General features: G+C 43.8%; 1 protein-coding gene across 2 annotated transcripts in view; it reads right to left on the bottom strand.

The window, feature by feature from the left end:
• LOC110520320 (dual specificity calcium/calmodulin-dependent 3',5'-cyclic nucleotide phosphodiesterase 1A) overlaps positions 1 to 26,772 on the bottom strand; it is a 65,542-nt gene that overhangs the window by 23,329 nt on the left and 15,441 nt on the right. Inside the window, exons 1-2 of one of the 2 annotated variants that reach the window (XM_021597553.3) lie at positions 17,952 to 18,226; positions 7 to 120 (exon numbers count right to left, since the gene is read on the bottom strand). In XM_021597553.3, coding sequence (XP_021453228.1) covers positions 7 to 120; positions 17,952 to 18,004 — 167 coding nt within the window. In that variant the 5' untranslated portion in view covers positions 18,005 to 18,226. Of the gene's footprint in view, positions 1 to 6; positions 121 to 17,951; positions 18,227 to 26,772 lie in introns of those variants that run through there. The other variant, XM_021597551.3, reaches the window with a different exon arrangement.

The following is a 26,772-nucleotide window of genomic DNA, read 5'->3' on the forward strand; positions in this document are numbered from 1 at the left end:
ACTCACCTGGTTTCATCAATATAGACTGCCTCTAGAACAGAGGCTGCATACTCTATATTCTTCCTCAGGTCCACCACGTTCACTTCTCCCTTGTCTAGTTGCTTCACCAGGCATCTTAATCTGCAAAGAGGAAGTTGGATTCAAATTTCATATTCATATATGAGCTCATGAACACTGGATAATACATAGTACACAGAGTACTGTATGTCGATACAACTCGACAGTCTCTGAGCTGGTCTTGTCAAATCAAACGTTATTGGTTGCGTACACATATTTTGTAGATGTTATCGCAGGTGCAGCTAAATGCTTATGTTTCTAGCTCCAACAGTGCAGTAATACCTAACAATACACACAAATCCCCCCACAAACGCAATAAGAAGGAAAGAAATTCCACAAATGAACTTTTAACAAAGGCGCACCTGTAATTGAAATGCATTTCAGGTGACTACCTCATGAAGCTGGTTGAGAGTATGCCAAGAGTGTGCAAAGCTGTCATCAAGGCAAAGGGTGGCTACTTTGAAGAATCTAAAATATTTTTGGATTTGTTTAACACTTTTTTGGTTACTACATGATTCCATATGTGTTATGTCGTAGTTTTGATGCCTTCTATTATTCTACAATGAAGAAAATAGTAAAACATAAATCAAAACATTTGAATGAGTAGGTGTGTCCAAACTTTTGACTGGAACTGTATATATTTCTTACATTTCTCATTTGTTTTTTTTTTGTTTTTTTGTAGGGGGGGGGTGTATTGTTTTGCAATATTAGGTATTGCTGCACTGTATATAATGGTGTGAAATAGACAGTATGGACAATACAATTTATAGAAAAGGTGTGTACAGCATTAGTTACAGTGGGGCAAAAAAGTATTTAGTCAGCCACCAATTGTGCAAGTTCTCCCACTTAAAAAGATGAGAGAGGCCTGTAATTTTCATCATAGGTACACTTCAACTATGACAGACAAAATTATAAAAAAAATCCTGAAAATCAAATTGTAGGATTTTTTATGAATTTATTTGCAAAATATGGTGGAAAATAAGTATTTGGTCAATAACAAATGTTTATCTCAATACTTTGTTATATACCCTTTGTTGGCAATGACAGAGGTTAATCGTTTTCTGTAAATCTTCACAAGGTTTTCACACACTGTTGCTGGTATTTTGGCCCATTTCTCCATGCAGATCTCCTCTAGTGCAGTGATGTTTTGGGGCTGTTGCTGGGCAACACGGACTTTCAACTCCCTCCAAAGATTTTCTATGGGGTTGAGATCTGGAGACTGGCTAGGCCACTCCAGGACCTTGAAATGCTTCTTACGAAGCCACTCCTTCGTTGCCCGGGCGGTGTGTTTGGGATCATTGGCATGCTGAAAGACCCAGCCACGTTTCATCTTCAATGCCCTTGCTGATGGAAGGAGGTTTTCACTCAAAATCTCACAATACATGGCCCCATTCATTCTTTCCTTTACACGGATCAGTCGTCCTGGTCCCTTTGCAGAAAAACAGCCCCAAAGCATGATGTTTCCACCCCCATGCTTCACAGTAGGTATGGTGTTCTTTGGATGCAACTTTCATCTGACTATATGACATTCTCCCAATCTTCTTCTGGGTCATCCAAATGCTCTCTAGCAAACTTCAGACAGGCCTGGACATGTACTGGCTTAAGCAGGGGGACACATCTGGCACTGCAGGATTTGAGTCCCTGGCGGCGTAGTGTGTTACTGATGGTAGGCTTTGTTACTTTGGTCCCAGCTCTCTGCAGGTCATTCACTAGGTCCCCCCGTGTGGTTCTGGGATTTTTGCTCACCGTTCTTCCATTTCCTAATAATTTTTCCCACAGTTGATTTCTTCAAACCAAGCTGCTTACCTATTGCAGATTCAGTCTTCCCAGCCTGGTGCAGGTCTACAATTTTGTTTCTGGTGTCCTTTGACAGCTCTTTGGTCTTGGCCATAGTGGAGTTTGGAGTGTGACTGTTTGAACTTGTTATCAGTATAAAAGACACCTGTCCACAACCTCAAAGAGTTGCCATTAATACAGGTAACGAGTGGAGGACTTCTTAAATAAGAAGTTACAGGTCTGTGAGAGCCAGAAATCGTTCTTGTTTCTAGGTGACCAAATACTTATTTTCCACCATAATTTGCAAATAAATTCATTAAAAATCCTACAATGTGATTTTCTGGATTTTTTTTCTCATTTTGTCTGTCATAGTTGAAGTGTACCTATGATGGAAATTACAGGCCTCTCTCATCTTTTTAAGTGGGAGAATTTGCACAATTGGTGGCTGACTAAATACTTTTTTGCCCCACTGTATATAGAGCACCACAGTATGAGTCATAATACCCATAAATCCTAGCAGTCAAACAGGGAAATGGTTCCATTCATTTTTCCCATAGGGGATTTTAGAATCACATAAAATGAGGGCTGTGTTTCGTGTAGGCTTACCCTGGTGGGACCTTTTGATAACCGTGTAAATCTATCTCGGACAAGGTGACTTTTATCAATATATTCGCCTGGATTTACCCACACCCAAAATTAAATGCTAATGTGGCTATCATAAAGACCTTCAAATGCCATGATGATCTGGACAAGACTGCCAAATCGAGGCAAAGGTAAGAACAATGAATGGTTAAAAACGATTGGAACAATTTCCCTGTTTTACTGCTAGGTTTTTATGGGTATTATGACATCTCAACTGTGGGGCTCGTATTTTTTTAAATTTTAAATACACTGTTTAGCAGATATATTTATTCGAAGCACTCACAGTAATATGTGCATACATTTTAAGTACGGGTGATCCCAGGAGGCATACCCACAACTCTGGCGTTGCAAGCACCATGCTCTACCAACTGAGCTACAAAGGACCAAGGGCAATATAGGATGAGCTTCGACTAGAACACAGTATATACATATGAAGTGGGTAAAACAGTATGTAAACATTATTCAAGTGTGTGTGTGTGTGTGTGTGTGTGTGTGTGTGTGTGTGTGTGTGTGTGTGTGTGTGTGTGTGTGTGTGTGTGTGTGTGTGTGTGTGTGTGTGTGTGTGTGTGTGTTAGACATCCAGGGAACTAGCACCACTGAACTACAACCGCCTGATCAACAAAGCCTAGAAAGTCAGTGAAGCCTTTGGTATTGGTCTCATACAGATCTTTAAATATTTACCACGGGACTAGTGCATCATTAAAAACCACAGGGGATTGACACTGTGCCATGGCTTGCCTCGGTGGGCACACAGACTATCACCAAACACCAGACGCCCAACCAACCCTCAGCAAAATGACTTGGGATGTGTCCCAAATGGCACCCTATTCCCCATATAGTGCACTACTTTTGACCAGAGGGCCTGTAGTGCACTATATAGGGGATAGGGGGTGCCATTTGGGATGCAAACCTACTGTAAGATCCCTGCTGCAAGGCAAGACCATAAGAGGAGCATCTGTTTTCAATCTGAGGTGTTATTATGTGAAAATCTGTAACAGAGGAGGATTCAGAAGTATTGAAGTGTTATTGACATGTGGTTTTATATGAACACATAATCCTAAACCCAAGCTGTCAAAACAACAGGATCAACTGACTGAAAGCCAGGATACAATACAGAAAACACACACACACACACACACACACACACACACACACACACACACACACACACACACACACACACACACACACACACACACACACACACACACACACACGCACACACACACACACACACACACAATACAGTACGGAAAACAACCAATGCATCTGCATGCAAAGTGAGCAGGAGAAAGCCATTTGCGAAGTGAGCAGAATGTATGTAGTAGAGAGACTGATAAGCCTGGGACTTTATTGTGCCTTTACTGTGGGCTTGTTTGCCTTATCTAGTCATTTTTCTTCCTTCTCTCTAGTCTTTCCTTCTTTTGTCTTCAGAGGGGAAACACAGCAGGATACCGCTCTGCCAGTCAAGATGAGTGAGCAAAGTGCCAAGTCTATACTATTCTATCACAGGCGGCAACTTAATTGGAGAGGACAGGCTCATAGAAATGGCTGGAATGGAGTAAATGAAATGGCATTGACATATCAAACACATGGTCTCCTAGTGCTGATACCATTCCATTCACTCCATTCCAGCCATTATTATGATTCGTCCTCCCCTCACCAGCCTCCTGTGTATTATATTGTGCTCAGTGTTAATTGAAAATCTGACTGACTACTATTGGCAAACTGCCACCCCCAGCATTGGTTTGTTCTGTAAGCTACAACAAGACAAACGCCTAGGAGCGGCTCAAACATGGTGAACTCTACATTGACGTGACCATAAATAGTGACACCTGTTGCACCTAATAGTGGTCTGTAATATCAAAATATTTCAATACATGACTAATGAGGATGCAGAAAGTAAACATTTGCCTTGCATAATCAAGCTGTAGACAGCCATCTCTTCCACATTGTCAACTGCCTGTGATATTACATCTACTGTTGCATTTAGCCTGATATAGTATCTGGTGCACTTTGGATGAGAGTGAGATGCAGCCAGGGTGAGAGTTGGCAATAGTCCCTCAAAACAACTGTCTCTCCAACTCACTTATCACACATTCAGTAGCAACAGGTTTCCACAGACCAGGGTCTGATTTCAAAAAGTGTCTCAGAGTAGGAGTGCTAGGGCAGGTCCCCCCTGTCTATATAATCATATGTACTATGATCTAAAAGGCTAAACTGATCCTAGATCAGCACACCTACTCTGAAACTCTTTGTGAATATTGTCACAGACACAGCGTTTAGACTACAGTTTGAAACCACTGAAACCATGGGAATAGATCATGTGTAGTGGGTGGGGGAATAACAACAGGGCTATTCCCCCACAGTGTTTCCAGCCGTAGGTTTATCAATCATATGACCTTTTCCTCTGTCACTCCCCACAGCACTGGCCTGATGTCTTCCATCTCACACACCCTGGATTAGACCAATCACACAGCAGATAAATATAAATAGTGGCCCTGATTGGTGGATCTATCTGGGTCACAATAATACAACCTTGTCTTTGGAAGCAAGCGAAAATGACTTTTTTCATGTGATTTCAGTATGTTTCAGTATAGGTTAGCATATGATAAAAGATTCTGAATAAAGTGGCAGTATATTAATAGTTGAAACAGCCACAAAGGTAGCAGTATTGAGATATTTCTTAAGAAATAGAAAAAACATGGACTTTACAATGGTAAAGGGACTAAAAACAGGTCAAACATGTTACAACAAGTTCAGTTGTATAAGCACGTGCCATATCTTTCTCAACAACTGGGTTGCTTATCTGAGTTCACATGAGCTCTTGGAAACTTTGTTTGACATTTTGGTCAAGTAGAAAACCTAAGACATCTGGACAACTCTCAGATGATGTTGTACAGTAATAATGTTTTAAACACTCACATACAGACGTAGGATCTTCATTTGATAACTATTTTGTTGATGAGAATTTTCCTGTACAGCTGGAAATGCAAACTTGTAGTATTTTCAAGGTTTAAAAAGGCTTCTAAAGTTTGTAATTTCCACTTTAAAATGTCAGACTTGATTTGCCCTAACATGTAAAATGTATCAACCCCTACAAAAAATGCCCATCAATTATAACGCACATAATAATTCACATTTCCTGTAGCAAACGGGATCAAATTAAGATCCTACAGCTGCAGGATGCATCCCAAATTACACCCTATTCCCTACACAGTGCACAACATTTGACCATAGTCCTATGGCACTGGTCAAATAGTAGTGCACTATGTAGGGAATAGGGTTCCATTTGGGATACACAAATAGCCTTATCTTTGCTTTCCAGGACTTCAACTCAGAGCTCAATATAATGAGAAACTAACTTCATGTGTTGACATACATTATCCTGTTACTGTGACTATGAAATAACCATAATTCATATTTAGAGTATATTCGTCATAGAACTATAGGACTACAGTACATACTGTAAGAGGACCCTTACATGCTGACCAGACCGGACACGTCGCGTGCACGAGCGTCGCAAATTAAATTTAGAAATCCATGTTATTCAATTATTGTGCCAACGAGCGTCTGCGACACAAAGGGCTAAAATAGAACTCATTCCTATTTCTGACGCAGATCGCGCTGAAAGTCCTGCCTCTCCCATCTCCTCATTGGTTATACCCACATGGGTGACTGAAAGACTAACTGTTTTGCCGGTAGTTGTGGTAATACAATGAAAGTTTAGATGCAATCACCATATAAATTAAACGATGAAAAAGCCTGGAAGGAGGAGAGATGACTAGAAACGATTCGGTTGGCCATTTTATGTGTGGATTAATTGTCGGAGTAGAGGTCCTTGTGCATTTCAGGTAAAATAACAACTCAATGTTTATATCCCAGGACAAATTAGCTAGCAACAGCAAGCTAGCTAAATAGGACAAATTAACATTAGCTAGCAAGTGCAAGCTAACTAGCTAAATTGCCATACATGTTTAATGATTTTCGACCTTTCCCCAAATTAATGTAATTGGTTCTGTTATGGTGAGTGAATGAGGACCCAAAAGCGAACTAACTTAAACAGAGCTTCTTTAATAACCAAACATAGGTAGGCTCAGATAGACCGGCAGATTCCGACAGGACAGGACAAGGTTACAGCAAACATGACGATAGTCTGGCTCAGGCATGAAACACAAACAAGAATCCGACAAGGACAGGAACAGAAACAGAGAGAGATATAGGGACCTAATCAGAGGGAAAAAGGGAACAGGTGGGAAACGGGGTGAATGGGTAGTTAGAGGAGACAAGGAACAGCTGGGAGAAAGCGGGGGAGAAAAGGTAACCTAACAACGACCAGCAGAGGGAGACAGGGTGAAGGGAAAGGACAGAGACAAGACACAACATGACAGTACCCCCCCACTCACCGAGCGCCTCCTGGCGCACTCGAGGAGGAAACCTGGCGGCAACGGAGGAAATCCTCGATCAGCGCACGGTCCAGCACGTCCCGAGAGGGAACCCAACTCCTCTCCTCAGGACCGTACCCCTCCCAATCGACAAGGTACTGGTGACCACGGCCCCGAGGACGCATGTCCAAAATCCTGCGGACCCTGTAGATGGGTGCGCCCTCGACAAGGATGGGGGGGGGGGGGGAAGACGAGCGGGGGCGCGAAGAACGGGCTTAATACAGGAGACATGGAAGACCGGGTGGACGCGACGAAGGTATCGCGGAAGAAGAAGTCGAACTGCGACAGGATTAATGACCCGAGAAATACGGAACGGACCAATGAACCGCGGGGTCAACTTGCGAGAAGCCGTCTTAAGGGGAAGGTTCTGAGTGGAGAGCCAAACTCTCTGACCGCGACAATATCTAGGACTCTTAGTTCTACGCTTATTAGCAGCCCTCACAGTCTGCGCCCTATAACGGCAAAGTGCAGACCTGACCCTCTTCCAGGTGCGCTCGCAACGTTGGACAAAAGCCTGAGCGGAGGGGACGCTGGACTCGGCGAACTGAGATGAGAACAGCGGAGGCTGGTACCCGAGGCTACTCTGAAAAGGAGATAGCCCGGTCGCAGACGAAGGAAGCGAGTTGTGGGCGTATTCTGCCCAGGGGAGCTGTTCTGACCAAGACGCAGGGTTGCGAAAAGAAAGACTGCGTAAGATGCGACCAATAGTCTGATTGGCCCGTTCTGCTTGACCGTTAGACTGGGGGTGAAAGCCGGAAGAGAGACTGACGGAAGCCCCAATCAAACGGCAAAACTCCCTCCAAAATTGAGACGTGAATTGCGGACCTCTGTCCGAAACGACGTCTGACGGAAGGCCATGAATTCTGAAAACATTCTCGATGATGATTTGTGCCGTCTCTTTAGCAGAAGGAAGCTTAGCAAGGGGAATGAAATGAGCCGCCTTAGAGAACCTATCGACAACCGTAAGAATAACAGTCTTCCCCGCTGACGAAGGCAGTCCGGTGACAAAATCTAAGGCGATGTGAGACCACGGTCGAGAGGGGATAGGAAGCGGCCTGAGACGGCCGGCAGGAGGAGAGTTACCGGACTTAGTCTGCGCGCAGACCGAACAAGCAGCCACGAAACGACGCGTGTCATGCTCCCGGGTGGGCCACCAAAAACGCTGGCGAATGGAAGCAAGCGTACCCCGAACGCCAGGGTGGCCGGCTAACTTGGCAGAGTGAGCCCACTGAAGAACGGCCAGACGAGTAGGAACGGGAACGAAAAGAAGGTTCCTAGGACAAGCGCGCGGCGACGGAGTGTGAGTGAGCGCTTGTTTTACCTGCCTCTCAATTCCCCAGACAGTCAACCCGACAACACGCCCCTCAGGGAGAATCCCCTCGGGGTCAGTGGAGGCTACTGAAGAACTGAAGAGACGAGACAAAGCATCAGGCTTGGTGTTCTTAGAGCCCGGACGATAAGAAATCACGAACTCGAAACGAGCGAAAAACAGCGCCCAACGCGCCTGACGCGCATTAAGTCGTTTGGCAGAACGGATGTACTCAAGGTTCCTATGGTCAGTCCAAACGACAAAAGGAACGGTCGCCCCCTCCAACCACTGTCGCCATTCGCCTAGGGCTAACCGGATGGCGAGCAGTTCGCGGTTACCCACATCATAGTTACGTTCCGACGGCGACAGGCGATGAGAAAAATACGCGCATGGGTGGACCTTGTCGTCAGAGAGGGAGCGCTGAGAAAGAATGGCTCCCACGCCCACCTCTGACGCGTCAACCTCGACAACGAACTGTCTAGAGACGTCAGGTGTAACAAGGATAGGAGCGGATGTAAAACGATTCTTGAGGAGATCAAAAGCTCCCTGGGCGGAAACGGACCACTTAAAGCACGTCTTGACAGAAGTAAGGGCTGTGAGAGGAGCGGCCACCTGACCGAAATTACGGATGAAACGACGATAGAAGTTCGCGAAGCCGAGAAAGCGCTGCAGCTCGACGCGTGACTTAGGGACGGGCCAATCAATGACAGCTTGGACTTTAGCGGGATCCATCTTAATGCCTTCAGCGGAAATAACAGAACCGAGAAATGTGACGGAGGAGGCATGAAAAGTGCACTTCTCAGCCTTCACAAAAAGACAATTCTCTAAAAGGCGCTGGAGGACACGTCGAACGTGCTGAACATGAATCTGGAGTGACGGTGAAAAAATCAGGATATCGTCAAGGTAAACGAAAACAAAGATGTTCAGCATGTCTCTCAGGACATCATTGACTAATGCCTGAAAGACAGCTGGAGCGTTAGCGAGGCCGAAAGGAAGAACCCGGTATTCAAAGTGCCCTAACGGAGTGTTAAACGCCGTCTTCCACTCGTCCCCCTCCCTGATGCGCACGAGATGGTAAGCGTTACGAAGGTCCAACTTAGTGAAAAACCTGGCTCCCTGCAGGATCTCGAAGGCTGAAGACATAAGAGGAAGCGGATAACGATTCTTCACTGTTATGTCATTCAGCCCTCGATAATCTATGCAGGGGCGCAGAGACCCGTCCTTCTTCTTGACAAAAAAAAACCCCGCTCCGGCGGGAGAGGAGGAGGGGACTATGGTACCGGCGTCAAGAGCTACAGACAAATAATCCTCGAGAGCCTTACGTTCGGGAGCCGACAGAGAGTATAGTCTACCCCGGGGGGGAGTGGTTCCCGGAAGGAGATCAATACTACAATCATACGACCGGTGTGGAGGAAGAGAGGTGGCCCTGGACCGACTGAACACCGTGCGCAGATCGTGATATTCCTCCGGCACCCCTGTCAAATCACCAGGCTCCTCCTGTGAAGAAGAGACAGAGGAAACAGGAGGGATAGCAGACATTAAACATTTCACATGACAAGAGACGTTCCAGGAGAGGATAGAATTACTAGACCAATTAATGGAAGGATTATGACAAACTAGCCAGGGATGGCCCAAAACAACAGGTGTAAAAGGTGAACGAAAAATCAAAAAAGAAATGGTTTCGCTATGATTACCAGAAACAGTGAGGGTTAAAGGTAGCGTCTCACGCTGAATCCTGGGGAGAGGACTACCATCCAGGGCGAACAAGGCCGTGGACTCCCTTAACTGTCTGAGAGGAATGTCATGTTCCCGAGCCCAGGTCTCGTCCATAAAACAGCCCTCCGCCCCAGAGTCTATTAAGGCACTGCAGGAAGCTGACGAACCGGTCCAGCGTAGATGGACCGACAAGGTAGTGCAGGATCTTGAAGGAGAGACAGGAGTAGTAGCGCTCACCAGTAGCCCTCCGCTTACTGATGAGCTCTGGCTTTTACTGGACATGAAGTGACAAAATGACCAGCAGAACCGCAATAGAGACAGAGGCGGTTGGTGATTCTCCGTTCCCTCTCCTTAGTCGAGATGCGGATACCTCCCAGCTGCATAGGCTCAGCTCCCGAGCCGGCAGAGGAAGATGGTAGTGATGCGGAGAGGGGGGCAACGGAGAACGCGAGCTCCTTTCCACGAGCTCGGTGACGCAGATCAACCCGTCGCTCAATGCGAATAGCGAGTTCAATCAGGGAATCCACGCTGGAAGGGACCTCCCGGGAGAGAATCTCATCCTTTACCTCTGCGCGGAGACCCTCCAGAAAACGAGCGAGCAAAGCCGGCTCGTTCCAGCCACTGGAGGCAGCAAGAGTGCGAAACTCAATAGAGTAGTCTGTTATGGATCGATTACCTTGACATAGGGAAGACAGGGCCCTGGAAGCCTCCTCCCCAAAAACAGATCGATCAAAAACCCGTATCATCTCCTCCTTAAAGTCCTGATACTGGTTAGTACACTCAGCCCTTGCCTCCCAGATTGCCGTGCCCCACTCACGAGCCCGTCCAATAAGGAGAGATATGACGTAGGCGACACGAGCAGTGCTCCTGGAGTAAGTGTTGGGCTGGAGAGAAAACACAATATCACACTGGGTGAGGAACGAGCGGCATTCAGTGGGCTCCCCAGAGTAACACGGCGGGTTATTGATTCTGGGCTCCGGAGATTCGAAAGCCCTGGAAGTGGCCGGTGGATCGAGGCGGAGATGGTGAACCTGTTCTGTGAGGTTGGAGACTTGGGTGGCCAGGGTCTCAACGGCATGTCGAGCAGCAGACACTTCCTGCTCGTGTCTGCCTAGCATCGCTCCCTGGATCCCGACGGCTGAGTGGAGAGGATCCGAAGTCGCTGGGTCCATTCTTGGTCGGATTCTTCTGTTATGGTGAGTGAATGAGGACCCAAAAGCGAACTAACTTAAACAGAGCTTCTTTAATAACCAAACATAGGTAGGCTCAGATAGACCGTCAGATTCCGACAGGACAGGACAAGGTTACAGCAAACATGACGATAGTCTGGCTCAGGCATGAAACACAAACAAGAATCCGACAAGGACAGGAACAGAAACAGAGAGAGATATAGGGACCTAATCAGAGGGAAAAAGGGAACAGGTGGGAAACGGGGTGAATGGGTAGTTAGAGGAGACAAGGAACAGCTGGGAGAAAGCGGGGGAGAAAAGGTAACCTAACAACGACCAGCAGAGGGAGACAGGGTGAAGGGAAAGGACAGAGACAAGACACAACATGACAGGTTCAGAGTTTGTTTTGATATTTTAACCTGCGTGTCGTGATCGCGTTTGGTGTAGGGGGGCAAAATAAATGTATGCACGATAGCGCACGATGGCAGCAGGTTTGGGTTCCGTGTTAGGGACCTGTGTGAGGTTGAATGAAATGAAAGAATGAAAATTAATTAAGTTAACAATTTGCCAGGGTCCGATTAAAATAGGCTTTATGTGAAACTGTATCGCTTTCAGGAACTTCTTTCTGAGCTGGGCCTCCAAGAAGTACAAACAAAGGCATAGGGGGATGTCTGATTTTAGCTGCATCCAACTGGACATGTCAGACCTACAAGAGAGCATTTTCCCATGAGTTAACTGTGTCCTCCTCCTTGGAAGGGACTGATGCCGTCACCAGGGCCCAGACTGGGGCCCCAGAGGGCACAGTGACAGGGCTGGAATAGAGCTGGGGCACCCTGCCTTGCTCCTCTCTGCCGCCTGCTCTGCCAACCTCTCAGACAGACTGATCCAACATTCCTCACCCCTGAAGATGGCACCCACAGGACTACTTTATGACCCGATAACGACCCGTTTCCAAGAAACAGCGGTGGATGATTGCTACTACATTTCATGTATGAAAAAAGAAAAAGTCCAGACTCTCTGCAGTATGTTGTCTGACTGTGAACTAGACTGGTTTTGTGCATCATTTATTTCAACAAATAAACAGATCTGTACCCTGGTGGTGCCCCAGGCACACAGAGGCTAAACGAGGATGCTTTTCATGTTGCTAAGAAATCCAAATGGCACCCTATTCCCTATTTAGTGCATTACTTTATGGGGTCATTTGGGATACTACCATTGTGTTTGGCTGGTTGTCTTTAATGGCTCCTCAATAAACTAATTCTCATGCTTTCAGATTGTAAACAACATGGTCTCACAGAGGGGATCTATTGATGGCAATAAAAATAACATCCCTGTATGATACAGGCTATCACCAAAACAGAAATATAGTCTGTGTAATTGAATGTGTTGATCCATGAAAAAAACGTAATCAAAACAACCTACAGTACATTATACTTTGGAATGTTTTTGCTGTACAATTTTTTTTTTTAAATAACACTTTGTAAGGGAAACAAACCAAACTCTGATGTAAGCTGGTGAGTTTTACAACCGGCTTACCATTCAAGGCTCCATCATTCTGACAAGTGAGTGGTTCCAGCGCTCTTGGTGGCTTTCCAATTCAGACGCTCAAGTTTTTAAAAAACGGTCATTCACTGGCCTATAAACACACTTGGTGGGGACAGGGCCTTGTTGTGTTATGTTAACACTGGTCTGAGCCTGGGCCTACTTTCTGCTTTCTACAGACCTGCAGGCCTCCTAACTGACACTGGGTCTCTCCAATTCAAACATGTTCACGGAACCTCTGGTAAAACCTTGTGACAAAAGAAATCTGGTGTTGATAGTGATATGTTTGACAGCCCTATAGATGTCAGTATAGGGACAGACAGACTCTCTAACTGAAACAGGGACAGTTCAACTCAAACATGTTCACAGGAACGGGGTTTAAAACAAGCTGACAAAAGCAATTTACATCCGATGTATGTTGCAGACATATGTTGCAAACCCTAACCATAACCCTTACCATTAACCTGTCTCTAACCCTATCCATGCTATGTGACATATAGGCTAACTAGTATGTTATAAGTAATATGTCAGTTTGAGGATAATGGTTTATTTCATGTGTAAAAAAAAAAAAAAAAAAAGGAAAAGGAAATGAATTGTCACATACACCAGATAGCTGCAGTGAAATGTGTTGTTTTACAGGGTTAGCCATAGTAGTACAGCACCCCTGGAGTAAATTAGGGTTAAGTGCCTTGCTCAAGGTCACACCGACAATTTCTTCACCTTGTTGACTACTATGTCAACTAAAAGACTGAATTACAGTAACACATAGGCTACACATACAATAAACACATTTAAGTTAATAAGATTAGATATAACAAATTGAACAATGTCAAAAAGTATGGGAGTTAAGGCAGGAGAATGGAGGCAGAAGAATGGAGGTAGAACAGTCAGAAGCGATGGAGAGAGGAGGCAGCATCTATTATGTGACATAAAGCTAGAATAGTTAAATGTCACTATTTTGACATTCTAATGAGACCAGGCAGTTCTAACTAAACAAAAAGGTATTTTCTCTGGCTTGCCACATTTTTCATAACTTTATTTTAGATAATATCACCCATGTAACACGCTTCTGGTTTATTCTGAATTGTAAACTGGCCTCTTGGGTGGTCCCTAAATGGATCTCACGTCTGTTCTAATACTAGTTTGGCACAACAGACAGAGACAAAATCCTACACTCTGACCAGTATCTCTGTTGGACATCTCATCCCACAAGTCAACAGAGATTTCAGTTTCTCACAGGGCCAACAGAGGTTCCATAGTCTCACCATCCCTGGTTCCACCTCTGGTTCAGTCGGTGTGACTAGAGGGTAATTACACCAGTCTCCTGGGTGATACATGATAAATCAGACTCCCTCATCTCTCTGTTATCATCCTGTTCTCCCCCTCCCTCCCCCTCCTCCCTCCAGCCCTCCCTCACCTCTGTGTTATCAACCTCCTTTTCTGTTTTGTTCTATTTGTAATGGGAGGGCTAAGACTCCATAAACTCTCATTACATGAAGGATAACCTACTGCAAAGTACACTGTAAATCCTGGAACGTCAAACACCCACACACACAAACAGCAGTTCCCCATAATCCCATTATAGCAGATGACTATTCTGAGGGGTGCTGGCTGTACTGTAAGTTGAAAAGCAGGCCATGGGGTCAGTGGTTTCAGAGTTGACACACACACACACACACACACACACACACACACACACACACACACACACACACACACACGGCCATGAAAAACAGATAATGCTCTCTCTGGGGAAAGTCAGAGGCCTCTCTCTCTCAGCTCAAAACCCTCTGTAGTCCTCTTTGATGGAGAGAGGTCATTTAACTGTTTGCCAGCCATTTTCCTGACAGCTGAGGTGAATTATATCATAACACTAGACACCCCCCCCCCCCCCCCCCACACACACACACACACACACACACACACACACACACACACACACACACACACACACACACACATAAGACAGATCTCCTAACTGTGATGGTCAGACTGTAGCCATTTGAGATGGACAGGGAAGTACATTTATGTAGATCATTTTTGGCTCGCAATTCCACAGCCACAGCCGAGACTCACAAGAAGTTACAGCTGGCTGCAGAAGTAGGTCAGAAGTTGGCGTTGTTATATACTTTGGTACTTTATTTCCAACCCAGATGATACACAAGGCCTGACGACAAGGGGAAACCAGACAGCTGTTTTCTGTTATACAATAGCAGAGCAAAATGTGCTTCATGTGTGCTAGGTTTAGCACAGGCATAAACCATGATCATCTCAAGTGGAGCCTTAACTGAACTTTTCTAACCACAGAGGAGAAACTATTCGCTCTTCGTCTTTCAAATCTCAAAGAATGATATCAGTCTCAGCTCTGTCCCTGGCTAAATTAAGGAACTAATAACAAACTTAATTCAATAAAATGATCAATTTTGTTTTACAGTTTTGCAGCAAAGGGTGATTTGAAGACCTGCCAAAAAATACTCTATTGTTTTCTCTAATTTTGTGAATTGTGCTGAGAAAATAGTTTTAATATGATCTTGGTCAAGCTTATCTACCTTGGTGTTTGAGATAGTGTTGATCTCCTGGACTGTTTTCTGTAGCTCTGAACCCTACACCCCTTTAGTCCCAGGATGCAGTCACAAAGGGTCACTTCTGTTTGGTTGGTGTGTGTGTGTGTGTGTGTGTGTGTGTGTGTGTGTGTGTGTGTGTGTGTGTGTGTGTGTGTGTGTGTGTGTGTGTGTGTGTGTGTCCTGACCAACATGTTTGTTTGGTCCCTCTCGTCTCACAGTAAACATCATGCTATTTATTCATCTGGGCCGCGTCCCATATGGCACCCTACTCCCTTTATGGTGCACTACTTTTATGGTCTCTGGTCAAAGTTAGTGCATTATATAGGGAATAGGGTGCCATTTGAGATACAAACATATTCAGCCATGATGATCCAGTACAGATGTCATGTTGCCCCTCTAGTCCCTATACTCTTCCTGTCTATCCACTGGGAAGTGCAGCCTGGGATGTCAGTTGTTAAACTATACTATACTCACTTGGCAGAAATCTCAGATCAATTGGTAAACTCTGATTTACCACACCAAAATACCTATTTGCGCCTCTACCGGATGGAAACTACAATTGTAATGGCTGTGCTCAATGCAAAGGCACTTACAAATGTATATCCTTCAAACACCCTCAAACAGGGAAACAGATCCCAATCAAAGGTGTTATCATGTGCTCCACTAAGGCAGTTATTTATCTTATAACTTGTCCTTGTGGTAAAAATGATGTAAAACAACACCCTGTCTAGGAGAGGGGGTGATCTTGACAATGTATTGTTAAAACGAGAGGCTGCCTGGATGTTTAATTTAAAGACCCCCTCTCTCTTGCTCCCTTCAGTGTCAATGTAGACTTTGATCTGAAGCCATTCTTGTGATTACTATCCATTGTAAAATATTTATATGCCTATGTAGCCAAATTGTATCTATGACTGTATGTTATTCATTCATGCTTTTTACATGTTCTATTTATATCTGTAAATCAACCAATGAAATCAAGCCACTCCCGGCCATGATTACAGACACCTGTGTGTGTCCTTTCAAAGTATATAAACTAGTGACCAGCAGTGTTTGTCATTAGACCCTGATGAAGACAGCTCGACAGCTGTATCTGAGCTCCTAGAGTCTGCTCCTCTCCTTTTCTTTTTCACTTGTAATACTGTAAACAAAAGATAGTGTGCCTCATTTCCAGTCCAGAGACATGGCTTGATTCAAAGAAAGAGTGTGTGTGAACATGTGTGTGTGTATATGTGTGTGTGTGCATGTGTGTATGAGTCAGAAAACAAGTCTTCCCATGCAGACAGTCTGCCCAGCATAATCAAAGCCTGGAAAAGGCTCGGGGGGCTAGCGGAGGATTAGGGCACCATGGGTTGACTAAGGAACATGACAACCCCACAAGACTCCACAGGACCCACAAGACCCCACAGGACTCCAGGGGACCCCATGGGACCCCAGTACTCCACAAGACCCCACAGCAACCCACAGGCCCCACAAGACTTAAGGAAGAGAGTCCCCCTCCATATTATGGGGTCACTAGTTCAGTATGGGCTCAGGACTCAACAATCCAAGAAACATAAGCGACAACACCACCCAGATACATGACGTAGAAGTATTTGGGAAATGACTGATGTTCTCAAACTTAGGACTGGACAACCCCACAGGACCCTGCTGGACCACCCGCAGTAGATCAAGGAGAAGAAGAAACATCAAAACAATACCACTCAGATTACAGTCTATATTAATTTCCATGGTGGAATCTATTCATAGAGGTGACTTGGGAAATGACAGCTTTTTCCAAACCCAGTCCTGACTGACAGAGCAGAGGCATCCTTCCGGAACAATGTGACAACGCCTCCCCTCATAGTCCTGAGAAACACGTACCTTCATTTTGTCAGACTATGTCAGACTCAGCACAGATTAATTGAACAATGTGAGAACACTTCCTACCCCTGAGATACAAGTGCTTTAAAACATCTTTAAAACAGCAGTTCATGAAGCGAAGTAGCTGCTAAATATTGATGTGCCCTGACTAACTCTGTAAGAGCAGAGCAGAGAGAGGGACCTGTTACACAGCTGCATTTCTTTACCAGCCCTCTCTCCTTCCCTCCCTCCTTTCCTCCCTCCCCGTTGTACATGCTAAGAAGCTATTAGCAACCTGCGTCTAATAACCGTCAGGGCCAATGAACCATGCCACAATGTTCTGCTTTTAATGACCGTCGAACCACAACAGAGACAGGCAGGAGTAGTTAGTACAATCCACTTCCTACTCCTTAGAACACACACACACACACACACACACACACACACACACACACACACACACACACACACACACACACACACACACACACACATATATTGGAGAGTGTGCTATAACAGCGAGAGAGAGCTCTGGGAATTATAATCCAGCCATGAGATAGGAATATGATTACTGCAACAACATAGCTAGTGTAGTTATGCCAACGGAACTGACACAGTCCGGATCATCAGGCAGACACACACACACACACACACAGAAAGAGTAGGCAGGTGAAACAGCCTTTAATATGATCCTTCACACTCCACAGGAGCAGGAGCAAGACAGAGAAGACAGGCAGATAGGTAGACAGACCACACTAGTAGATTGATATGATCCTTCACCCTCAACAAGAACAGCACAGGAAAGAGAAGCAGAAGAGAGGCAGGTACAGTAGGTAGAGAGACCTAGTAGTAGTAGTTTCCTGGGGACGGACAGTTGCTCTTTCTGTCTTACCTGAAGACGGGTCTATGGAGAAGCTTCCTCTTGATCGTGACATACTCTTCCATTTAAAGTGTGAGCCCAGGCTGGGCTGGGTTGGGGATAGGAGCAGGGAGCTCTGTGTGAGGCTGGGCTGTCCCCCAGCTGCTCCTCTCCTTACGTTGCACTGTGCTGCTCTGAGACAACTGGTCCTGCCTGGTCCCTGCTAGTCCCCCTAGTCCCTGGTCCTGCCCTCTCCCTCTCTCTCTTTCCCTTTCTCTACTCCCTTTCTCTGCTTTCTCTAAAAGACCAATGAGAAAGGCCATAGAGGACACATCACAGTGTTGCTCTCCTAGTCTCAGACAGAGAGGAGGAGAGAACCAGGGGAACAATCCCAAACAACCACAAACAGGTAATCAAAAGAACCCAAAAGTACCCAAAACAACCACAAACAACCACAAAAAAATCCCAAACAGGTACCTCAGGACTCCTGTGTGTGTGAGCAATAGAACAGTTCCATCAACAGGAGAGATTTAGAACCCTGCAGCAGCCCCCTTATCACCCAACTTCATCACATACCGAATGTTTTGGGGTCTGCTGCCTCAACTTCAAGGCGTCCCGTGTGAGCAGATCTTTTTAAACAAGTTGTTAGGCAAATGTTCTATATAGTAATTAATGAAGATGGATAGAGGCTGGTTAGAGGGGCTGGCTAAACATCAAGACATGGCCATTAAATCACAATATGTATTTTATTTTGCCAGGATGATGTGTGGATGGTGCAATGCAGAGCAAAGTACAGTATAGTAGCGTAGAGTAGAGTACAGTACAGTAGTGTAAAGTACAGTAGAATAAAGTAACGTAGAGTACAGTAGAGTAAAGTACAGTACAGTAAAGTAGCGTAAAGTATAGTAAAGTAGCGTAAAGTACAGTACAGTAGAGTAAAGTAACGTAAAGTACAGTACAGTAAAGTAGCGTAAAGTATAGTAAAGTAGCGTAAAGTACAGTACAGTAGAGTAAAGTAGCGTAAAGTACAGTACAGTAGAGTAAAGTAGCGTAAAGTACAGTACAGTAGAGTAAAGTAGCGTAAAGTACAGTACAGTAGAGTAAAGTAGCGTAAAGTACAGTACAGTAGAGTAAAGTAGCGTAAAGTACAGTACAGTAGAGTAAAGTAGCGTAAAGTACAGTACAGTAGAGTAAAGTAGCGTAGAGTAGAGTAAGGGAGTTGGGAGTGTGTGTGTCCGTATGTATATGTGTGTGTAGGGAGGACCACAGAGCGGCGGGAGGCCTTGCGGTGCTTTAATCAACAGAAGATATGGTTGTTTAACTTACTGAATGTGAAGTTGAGGCACGCTTTCTCACCCCAACCCAGCTGGAGGAAACTGATGATAAACATCACCAACACTGGGGTCGTTTCCAAATGGCACCCTATTCCCTACATAGTGCAATACATTTGATCAAAGCCCTATGGTCCCTGGTCAAATGTAGCGCACTATATAGGGAATATGGTGCAATTTGGGACTCTGAGAGGGCCATTCCTCCTGGAGGTGGAAACAAACACTCAAACACTATCATCAGATGGAAGACAACCCTCACACACACACACACACGCACACGCACGCGCACACACGCACACGCACACGCACACACACACACACACACACACACACACACACACACACACATAGAGAGAAATGTGGGTTTTGGGGTAAATGCAAGCAACAGTCCAACAAGAAGTCTCAACTTCAGGAAAATACAATAATTGACAAATACATTGTAGTGCACAAAATTGATTATAATATTGATTATAATATTGATTATATTATTTTGACTGTATTCAAAATGAGCTTGACAAACAGAAATGATTATGCCAAAAAAATGTAAGTCATTCAAGTGAATCAACTTTACACTACAAATTAAAAACAACGCGGCCATAAACAACACGTCTTTGTCAACAATTCATCAGTCAGTAAATCAACAATATTTCCCACACATATCGAGGTGTTCTAATGAGTGGGTGCGCTTTAAAACAGTAAATCAGTAACGTAACTTTTGGAATACCCAAACTAAGTAACGTAATCTGATTACATTGTGTTACTTTTAGATTACTTTCCCCTTAAGAGGCATTAGAAGACAAAAATACATAACTGGCAATACATGGATGTTACATTTTACTTCATGGGTTGGTTATGTAGTCTTCTTCTAACCCATTCCTTTCTACTACATATAATAATACAATTAAATATGGAAGTATAGATTAGCCAAATTGTTTTACCTGAGCATAACCCCAAAACTAAGGGCTTATTAGCCAGCCCTACACTGTTGTTTATAATTTTTGTTGTCATGGTGGACTGATTGGGCTCGTTGATTCGAGATGAAAAATAAATGCTGCGCTCATGGAATGGCATGCTTTGAGTACTGAAGTAGCGTAAAGTATAGTACTATTCACTGAAAAGTGCTATTTACATGTGAAAAATGTATGTCATTTGCTGCATTTGCTAAATGCCTATGGTTTACCTTATTGTTGGTGACGCTTTGATGTATTGATAATATGCAGCTGTTTAAAGGTCAAATCCACAAATGAAACAATAACAAAATGGTCGCCCTGCCCCTGTTTTGGTAAAAAGCTCTGGGTATGGGCCGGGAGAAATGTAACCACTCTCAGAATTATTGTTTTAACCAAGTTATGAGGCTATACAGTGTTTGTTTGTAAATATTATAAATGTAAACATTGGAGAAAAACAGGCTTATATGTTTGGTTCTCATGAAACAATGCATATACAGTACCAGTCAAAAGTTTGGACATACAGTGCCTTGCGAAAGTATTCGGCCCCCTTGAACTTTGCGACCTTTTGCCACATTTCAGGCTTCAAACATAAAGATATAAAACTGTATTTTTTTGTGAAGAATCAGCAACAAGTGGGACACAATCATGAAGTGGAACGACATTTATTGGATATTTCAAACTTTTTTAACAAATCAAAAACTGAAAAATTGGGCGTGCAAAATTATTTAGCCCCTTTACTTTCAGTGCAGCAAACTCTCTCCAGAAGTTCAGTGAGGATCTCTGAATGATCCAATGTTGACCTAAATGACTAATGATGATAAATACAATCCACCTGTGTGTAATCAAGTCTCCGTATAATTGCACCTGCACTGTGATAGTCTCAGAAGTCCGTTAAAAGCGCAGAGAGCATCATGAAGAACAAGGAACACACCAGGCAGGTCCGAGATACTGTTGTGAAGAAGTTTAAAGCCGGATTTGGATACAAAAAGATTTCCCAAGCTTTAAACATCCCAAGGAGCACTGTGCAAGCGATAATATTGAAATGGAAGGAGTATCAGACCACTGCAAATCACTGCACCACTGCAAATCTACCAAGTCCCTCTAAACTTTCAGCTCATACAAGGAGAAGACTGATCAGAGATGCAGCCAAGAGGCCCATGATCACTGGATGAACTGCAGAGATCTACAGCTGAGGTGGGAGACTCTGTCCATAGGACAACAATCAGTCGTATATTGCACAAATCTGGCCTTTATGGAAGAGTGGCAAGAAGAAAGCCATTTCTTAAAGATATCCGTAAAAAGTGTCGTTTAAAGTTTGCCACAAGCCACCTGGGAGACACACCAAACATGTGGAAGAAGGTGCTCTGGTCAGATGAAACCAAAATTGAACTTTTTGGCAACAATGCAAAACGTTATGTTTGGCGTAAAAGCAACACAGCTCATCACCCTGAACACACCATCCCCACTGTCAAACATGGTGGTGGCAGCATCATGGGTTGGGCCTGCTTTTCTTCAGCAGGGACAGGGAAGATGGTTAAAATTGATGGGAAGATGGATGGAGCCAAATACAGGACCATTCTGGAAGAAAACCTGATGGAGTCTGCAAAAGACCTGAGACTGGGACGGAGATTTGTCTTCCAACAAGACAATGATCCAAAACATAAAGCAAAATCTACAATGGAATGGTTCAAAAATAAACATATCCAGGTGTTAGAATGGCCAAGTCAAAGTCCAGACCTGAATCCAATCCAGAATCTGTGGAAATAACTGAAAACTGCTGTTCACAAATGCTCTCCATCCAACCTCACTGAGCTCGAGCTGTTTTGCAAGGAGGAATGGGAAAAAATTTCAGTCTCTCGATGTGCAAAACTGATAGAGACATACCCCAAGCGACTTACAGCTGTAATCGCAGCAAAAGGTGGCGCTACAAAGTATTAACTTAAGGGGGCTGAATAATTTTGCACGCCCAATTTTTCAGTTTTTGATTTGTTAAAGTTTGAAATATCCAATAAATGTCGTTCCACTTCATGATTGTGTCCCACTTGTTGTTGATTCTTCACAAAAAAATACAGTTTTATATCTTTATGTTTGAAGCCTGAAATGTGGCAAAAGGTCGCAAGTTTGAGCATGCGTCCATTAGACCTATAGATATATATTTTTTTTTATCAGCATGAATTAGATTGAGTAATAAAAGCCCCACTTTTATTCCATAGGCTGGGATCCGCACTATGCAGCTGTTGCAAGAGCATATTTTTACTGGCTGTGGTTTCAAAAATAATGATTGAAAGGCACCTTAAACTTCTTGAATTCAACCATTATTTGGTTCAAATACACATTTAGATTTGTGAACTGCCATCCACGACAACATAAGGCGCAAATAGCCAAATGAGAGAGCAGCAGCGTGATTCACATAAATGCGCTATGTAGATATCAATAATAAGTTATATCCGTTTAACCGTAGACTACACCCCTGCTGTCATCCTTACCTCCAAGCGTAGATTCAAGTTGGATAATCCTTGGATGCTGACAGCAGTCCCACCATTGGAAGACCTAGCTTGGACTGTAGCCTACAAAAGCCTATTCCTGCTCTTTTCCCGCGGTCCATCAAACACTTTTCGTGTGTCATCATAGTGGTCTCTGTCTTGTGGTCAGAGTCGCTCAGGTGGAACAATCTTAAACTTGCACCTTATTCAAAGCTGATTTGAATGTCATTGAGACAACAGAGAAGTGTCAAATATTTTTTTTTTGCAAACATCTGAATTTAAAAGTAATCCTTGAAGTAATCTAGTTTTTCAAAAGTATCTGTAATCTGATTACAATAGTTTTGCTGGTAACGTAACGGATTAGGGTTACCGTTTTTTGCAATCCTTTACATGTGACAGATTACATGTAATCCGTTACTCCCCGACCCTGCTATTCAAGCACTACCAAGCCATTTTCCTGTCAGCTTGGATCTAATCATGTCTTCAGCATGAGGAAACACTTGATGAAAGCAGGGGGAAAAGGAAAGCGGTTAAAAAAAAAAGGGGGCAGATGTTAGAGAGATACTGTACTACTCTACTAGGCCTAATAGTCGCAGCAACTGACACTATTTTGCAGGTTATATCAAACTGTAACAGACAGAACATAGTCCAGGCTATACCTGACCTGACACGATATCACGTCACAAAACTTAACAAGATGCAACAAGTGTTCACATAATCTTGGAATGCAGAATCAAACTTTGCATGCCCTAGCTAGCTAGCTATTTGATTTTACATGTTAACAGTCTGTCATGGGAGACTATTGTTCCTTTGAAATGACATTGGGTTAGGTTGCTTTGGGTCTTTCAACACAACTGCCTGTTGTCCGGGAGGGAAGGAACTAAGAAACTCACTTCAGCGCTTGACATCAAAGAGTGGAAAATATGTACTGGCACCACAATGACTTACGCAACTCTTGAAAAACTAAACATGATTGTTCTGAAAGCAGTGAAACTCTCCATAAATGTTCACTGTTTAAGCTATAATATTATGTTAAAGACACAATTTTGCTATTATAACAATGTTCTACACTTATCTAGTTCATTGTGACAGAGGTGAAATACAATACAGCATGGAGAGACAACATAAAGACAACATAAAGACAACATAAAGAGGGTGAAGAGGTTGAATTCAAAGTAATGTTGAAAGGGCGCTACAAACAGTATCATGAATGTAAAGGGTTTACCTTGAAGGCTCACCTCAGCTCAGATGTGTTTCACCTGAGAGTTTAGAATGAATCTTATGAACAGAAGAAGACAAACCAACAAACAACTAGAGTAGCTGTAAATTGGGTACCCTACCAGTCAGAGCCAAATCAATAGTGAACCCTGGGTACTGGGTATGTTCAGGACGTAAAACAAAAGTGGCACAGTCGGTAGAGCATGGCGCTTGCAACGATTCCCGCTGGGGACACCCATACATACAAATGATTGCATGCATGACTGTAAGTCACTTTGGACAAAAGCGTCTGCTAAATTGCATATATTCTAATTATGTATTTCTTTATATTAATTGTCATTATAGTTATTACTGATGTTAGCAACCCAGAACCAAGTAGAATCTCAGTCACTGGTCAGCATTGGGGCTGAGCCAGCCCAATATTGGTGTTGGCTGTGGTACATGGAATACAGGGCTATATTTGGATGCCATTATGGATTGCTTTACCATGCTTTTTCCATTCTCCCATTCTTAAGCGCAAAACATATCCTTTATGGCTTGTTTGAGGATCCAAATAAATCCCAAGTTACAGCTTTCTTGATATTGTTTGAAAACCTGTCCAAAATAAGAAAACTGTACCATGTCAGATATAGAGTTGAAATGTATTCAATTTTGAGTTTGCATCCCAATATTACACTTTATATACATCACAGAAGACTGAACTATAACAAAACTGGATTTGTGTCACCCAAATATTGTGTGCATGCTGGCCTGCTTGCTACGTTTAATTTGTTACAAGACACTAAGGACGCTGAGGCACAATCAGTCATTAGCTTTCAAACAAATGATAGAATATAATGTACAATAATATCCACTTCAGTAAGTAATAAAAGCATGTCAAGTCATTGATCATGTGCTTCTAAGGGCCCTAGTGAAATATTCCTGACTGTGTTTCCACTACAGGTGCATCGGGCCTATTCATAACTATCGGTCTAGTACAGCTGAATTATTCCTAAATCCAACTGTGTGTGTGTGTGTGTTTGTCTGTGTGTGCGTGCGTGCGTGTGCGTGTGTGTGTGTGTGTTTGTCTGTGTGTGCGTGCGTGTGTGTGTTTGTCTGTGTGTGCGTGTGTGTGTGTGTTTGTCTGTGTGTGCGTGCGTGTGTGTGTGTGTCTGTGTGTGCGTGCGTGCGTGCGTGTGTGTGTGTGTGTTTGTCTGTGTGTGCGTGCGTGTGTGTGTTTGTGTGTGCGTGCGTGCGTGTGTGTGTGTGTATGTCTGTGTGTGCGTGCGTGTGTGTGTCTGTGTGTGCGTGTGTGTGTTTGTCTGTGTGTGCGTGCGTGCGTGCGTGTGTGTGTTTGTCTGTGTGTGTGTTTGTCTGTGTGTGCGTGCGTGCGTGCGTGTGTGCAACAGCTTTAGTCATTTCTTTCCTCCCTGTATCTGACAGACAGACAGGGCCCAGAGCCCACTTTTCTTCTATATCTGTTGACTTTCTGCCAGACCTGGGTTCAAATACTTTTCAAAATATTTCAAATACTTAAAGCATTTGCGCTACCTTGCCTGGAGTGCCAGTTTGTCATTTTAGGACAATTGTATTAATCCATTAAGTCAGGCAAGCTCAATCGAGCACAGAAACAATATTTCAAATTATTTCAAATAGTCTTTAAACCCAGGTATGTTGGCTGGTCTGGTGTTCCTCTCCTTGCCCTGACAAGAGTGAAAGGAAACGGTGCACTACTCTGTAGCTCTGCATTTAGCTCTCACCGTATTTCAATCTGTGTCATGGAAAAAAGGCAGAAAGGCAGAGGCAGAAAAAAGGCAAAAAGGCACCAGAACACCCCCCCAAGAAAAACAAACACCAGATAGCTGCAGTGAAATATGTTGTTTTACAGGGCCAGCCATAGTAGTACAGCACCCCTGGAGTAAATTAGGGTTAAGTGCCTTGCTCAATGGCACGTCAATCCATTTTTCACCTTTGGTAATTGAACCAACAACCTTTTGGTTACTGGCCCAACGCTCTAAGCGCCAGACTACCTGTCGCCCCAATTCTCCTATTAGCATGTGATTGTGATAACTCTGTTAGCCCTGTGGTGCTATGAGGATCTTCAGTATGGCAGTATGTGAAGTGGAGTAACACTTTCAACTGTTAAGTCTTGTACTAGCTTTACACACGCAGCCTGTCTTTCCTGGATTCAGTGTGTTTTGAACAATTAATAACTGTAGAGTGAATCGCCACGATGAAAGTGCTCTCATCCGGAACTAGTGTATGCTTAATTGATCTACTCCAGAGCACTGTGTCAACCTCAAGCCACAGACTACTACGATGTCCCATAGATGACACGTCACATGCTGCTATAGCAACAACAAATTGGAATGCGTTGTCTCTCCATTAGATCAAAATGGGTTCTATTCATTTTCGTGCCGTTATCAGCTAACCTGTCTATATATCCGACAAAAACACCACACAACATGTTAAGCAAATGTCTATGGAAAGGTAATAACCTGACAAACAGATAGCTATTTAAAACATAGAACTAAATCTCGATGCTTGGTTGTTAACTGAAATCAGAGAGAGCCTGAGGTACTGTACGTGACACAGATTGAATGTAGAGGAATTGGAATTGGTAATTGCATTGCAACACTTTCATTCTGTGGCAGAATTGGTTCTAAGGAAGCATGGTGCTGCAGGGTCTGATCTAATCAAGAGGAGACGCGAGAGGAGCAGACAGGCAGTTCTGTTCAGAATAGACAGCCAACATCAGGGGATTATAAACAAAGAATAAGAGTGACACAAAAGCAAGGACATGATATTCACTAGTGATTGCCTTTTATTGTTCAGACATTCTTGTAGTTATTGTTAAACATGGGTCCTATACATCCCCTATATCAACAGGCTG

This window comes from Oncorhynchus mykiss, chromosome 3 (genome assembly GCF_057628025.1).
Source record: "Oncorhynchus mykiss isolate SJ-2025 chromosome 3, ASM5762802v1, whole genome shotgun sequence".
NCBI classification, from domain to species: Eukaryota; Metazoa; Chordata; class Actinopteri; order Salmoniformes; family Salmonidae; genus Oncorhynchus; species Oncorhynchus mykiss.